This window comes from Myotis davidii, unplaced genomic scaffold, assembly GCF_000327345.1.
Source record: "Myotis davidii unplaced genomic scaffold, ASM32734v1 scaffold1065, whole genome shotgun sequence".
Taxonomy (NCBI): domain Eukaryota; kingdom Metazoa; phylum Chordata; class Mammalia; order Chiroptera; family Vespertilionidae; genus Myotis; species Myotis davidii.
This window is the reverse complement of record NW_006297281.1, coordinates 1084102-1088290: the sequence shown is the minus strand read 5'-3', so window position 1 is coordinate 1088290 and position 4189 is coordinate 1084102. Positions and strand designations below refer to the sequence as shown.

The 4189-nt window shown below is 56.4% G+C and overlaps 1 protein-coding gene across 1 annotated transcript in view; it reads left to right on the top strand.

Annotated features, from left to right (window-relative positions):
- The first annotated feature begins 3925 nt into the window (after positions 1-3925).
- Positions 3926-4189, top strand: part of LOC102775001 (tyrosine-protein kinase ZAP-70) — a 16507-nt gene continuing 16243 nt past the window's right edge. The window contains exon 1 of the mRNA XM_015570024.1: positions 3926-4183. Within this exon, the coding sequence (XP_015425510.1) occupies positions 3969-4183 (215 nt within the window). The 5' untranslated portion in view covers positions 3926-3968. The remainder of the gene's footprint in view (positions 4184-4189) is intronic.

Below are 4189 nucleotides of genomic sequence, written 5' to 3'. Positions count from 1 at the left end.
GGGGGGGGGGGGGTCAGGTGTCCCTGGAGCAGATGTCACTGAACCTGCCTTTGCCTCAAGGATGCTTGAGTGGAGGAACCTCAGGCAGATCTGTGTGCCAAGGGTCAAAGGTTTCCTCCTCACCGCACGGCCTGGCGGGTGGAGCTGTGCACTCTGGGAAGGCAACGTTAGGCCCTCTGAACCCACAGGGAGCTCACATGCTCAAGGGGAGGCGGGCGGGGCCAGCCCAGGCAGGACTAGGGTGGGTCCTCCCGGGTAAGCCATGGAGCCTGCGGGACACGCTCAGGACAGACGCATCTGGTCCCGCTGCCCGAGAACCGGGCACACGGAGGCCACGTGCTGCCCCAGCGCCTCCGAAGCCAGTCATGGCTCATGGCCCTGGACTGAGCCCCCGGGCCAGCCTCTCCGCTCCCCGGCTTCTGCAGGAACCCCCTTTGGCTACCCAGGCTGCACCTGCGGCCGCGGCGCTCTGGGCGCTTCTTAACTGTGTTGCCGACAGTTTCCTACCACAGCTTCCTGCCCAGAGACAAGATCCACTACCCCCACCCTCCTCACCATCCCGGACGGCCCCCACCTCGCTGCCCTGTCCTGTGCCCCTGACTCCATGGGAGCAGCTGCAGGAGGCTGTGAGGCAGGGCTGGCTGGGTTGGGAGGTGGAGAGGAGGGGGGAGGTGGACCCAGCAGAGGGCACCGCACAGGTGCAAGTATGGACGTGAACTTGAAGGAAGGCGACCAGCGCAGCCCGGCTGGAGCAGAGGGCGGGCTGAGGGGCTTAGTTAGTCAGTGAAGTAGGCAGGAGGGAGCCGCAGCTGGTTCTTGAGCGAGGGAGGCCTTGGGAAGGAATAGCCTAAAAGCGACTTGCTCAGTTCATGTGGGAAACAGACTGTGGGGCCCAACCAACCACAGGCACCGTGTGAGTTAGATGTGGATCTCAGTTTTATTAATAGAAACAGCAGGTAGAGATCAAAGGAGGTGCTGGCAGCACAAACCAACTCAGCAGAGAGATCTGGACTGGGCAGGTGGGTGTGGCCGCGTGGTTAGCCACAGACAAGATGGCCCAAGTAAGGGGACCAGGGCTGCGAAGGGGAGAAAGGAGAAACCATCAGAGAGGGAGGAGGCAAGCCAGAGAGTCATCGAGAGCCCAAGAGAGCCATGACGTCAGCAGGACGAGTCGCTAGTGCCCATACTCAGGGCCCAGTGTCCAGGAGGCATAACTGTTTGCCTGGCGCCCTCCAGTGGTGACAGCAGTGCTCCCGGAGGCCAGCTTTTTTTTGGGGGGGGTGGCAAACCTGAGGCTGGGGGAGAGGGTCGGAGTCAAAAGGGGAGCTCTCTGCTTCCTGTTTCAGTTATTTAGTGCCTGGCGTGTCTGTACCTCCCAGCTCTTCTATCCCCCTTTAATTAAAAAATTAAGTTATAAATTACATACAGTAATCCACTCACTCTAGTGAGAAATTCTGTGGATCTGACAAGTGCATAGAGCTGAGAAACTACCATCTCAACCGAGAAATCCCCGCATGCCCGTTTGTAGTCAGTCCTACTCCCGCCCCAGCCTCTGGTGTTCTCCAAGGACCCAGCTTTGAATGGAATCGGACAGTAGCCATTTGAGGCCCGGCTTCCTCACTGGGCGTGGGCCTTTGAGGTTCATTCCTGTTGCTGGGTGTATCAGCATTCGGTTCCGTTGGATGGCTGAGTGGTATCCCAGTGTAGAGACGCTCCACTGTTTCTCTGCTCGCTTGCCGAGAACATGCGAGCGGCTTCTGATTCTGGCAATTACGAGCAGGTTTCGTGCAAAGGCACCTTTCCACTTCCCCAGGTCGGCTCCAGGAGCTCTCGTGGCTCCAGCTAAACCCCCTGGTGGAATGGCGGCTGTGTCTGCAGCCCCTGGCTCATCGCCCCTCCAACCTGGCCCTCCCAACCCTGGTGTCAGAAACAACCTGGTTAGAAAGTCCCTCTGGCCCCTCCCCCAGTCGTCCTGACCCAGGCCTCTCCTGAAACGACTCCCATCTCAGTAGGGCAGATCCTCCAATAACGTGGTTTTTCGTTCAATGTTGGGTTTCGTTATAATATTGAAAAAAATGTATAGAAAAACATTTTTTGATTCTCAGCTGGGCTGCTGTCTGTAGGGGTTTTCTCCAGGGACTCGGGTTTCCTTCCACATCCCAAGATGAGCACATGAGAGGAATCCGCGAGTCTACAGGGTCCCAGGCTGAGTGAGTGTGTGTGTGAGTGTGCAAGGGCGCCCCGTCCAGGCTGGGTCCCTGGCACCTGAGCTGCCGTGTGGGCTCTGAGCACCATGACCCTGACCTGGATCAGCAGGTTGGAAAGGAACTCTCATACTTGTTTTTACTCACCTCTCTTAAATGTATGTCTAGCTCAGTTATTTCAGTGTTGTTTTTTTAAATTTTTATTCATTGATTTTAGAGAGAGGGGGAGGAAGGGAGAGAGATGCATTAATTGGTTGTTTCTGGTACGTGCCTTGACTGGGGGCTGAGCCCACAACCTGGGTGAATCGGGGTGATACTCTAACCAACTGGCCTACCTGGCCAGGGTCAACGTTCACTATTAGAGGAGTATTGGGCCTTTATTTAGAAGTTTGGTGGCGTTTTTGAACCATAAATACGCCACATGAACTCTTGTTTATATCCAGTAACCTATGGTCAAATTGGGTCCTTGTACGTCATCTCGCTTAAAGTGCAGCCTCCGAGAACCTGTTAATGACGTTACGTGAGGGCTGACTGACTTTCCTCCCGGACCCAGTACCCACCCGTCCATGTCCCTGGACCCCCCGGAGGGGGCAGCCTTTCTCAGTCCACAGAGCTTTCTTTGTGCCACTGCGTACATGTGTGTCGCTAAGAAAGGCACCCAGGCCCTGTTCCTGAACACAGCCTATGCCTCGGGGCCTTGCTGGGCCCACTTTAGTGAGAAATGAGCAGGAACTGCAGTGGGGAGACCGTTTTTTCAACATTATCAGCGCATTCCCGCTGACCGGGAGCAGGTACACTCTGCCTTCCCTTTTAGCTGTCACACTGGAAGCAAGTGTCCTCACGGTCTACTTGGTGCCTCATTTTTGTGCTCTTTGTTGGTGATTTCATTTTAACTGGCCCCCAAATGCTGACTAGTGTTCCTTGGTGCAAGATGGCTGTGAGGAACCCTACGGAAAAATGCAAGTTAGATGAGCTTACGGGTGTAGTGCTATTGGCTTAGCATTCAATGTTAATGAATCAATAGGAAGCGTCTTACAAGGTCATGTACTGCTTGGCTAATGGAGATGTGACCAGAGGCTCGAAGGAGCCCACCCCTGCATGTTCCCTGCAGCAGCGGCTCAGCCCCTGCTCATCCCCGTTTGCACCGACTACAGAACTGCTGTGAAGAAGACTGCACCATCCAGCCCGCCAGCCCTCAGTCCGTGTTATTGCTTGGACGGCCTTCAAAGGAAACGGCAGTCATAGTACCCACCTAAAAACTTCTGCACACAGGTCACTAACCAGGGTTTAATATTTAATGGTTCTTTTTTACGGAGGGGTCCAAATTCAATGAAATGAACAAATCTTAAGGGTACCTTCTCAGAATCCTGTGGAATCCAGTGTCCAGCGTCATTACCCCAGGAAGCTGAAGGTAGATAATTTTAGGTTCTGGGAATGAATGAGTGATTCCAGGTGTGTGTGAGCCAGTGGGGGTGTCTGGGTCTCCGCACAAGGTCTCCAAAAAGTCAGAGGCGGATTTGGGGACTCCCTGGTGTGGGCCCAGCAGGCTGGGGCTCCTCTCCAAGTTGATTTTTCGCCCAAGTTGAAGTGGGCTCCACGCGGTGGGCACGGACGCGCCAAGAGGTGACCTCTCTCCCACTGTATCCGGGCCCGTGGACGGAGCTCAGGAAGCAAAGCCGAGGCGCTGACGTGCCCGATCTCGCTTGCACCCGCAGGGTTTGGCGAGGCGCTAGGGCGCGCAGTTGGCGCGGGGCAGCGGCGGCGATGCCGGACCCCGCTGCGCACCTGCCCTTCTTCTACGGCAGCATCTCGCGCGCTGAGGCCGAGGAGCACCTGAAGCTGGCGGGCATGGCCGACGGCCTCTTCCTGCTGCGCCAGTGCCTGCGCTCGCTGGGCGGCTACGTGCTCTCGCTGGTGCACGACGTGCGCTTCCACCACTTCTCCATCGAGCGCCAGCTCAACGGCACCTACGCCAGCCGGCGGGA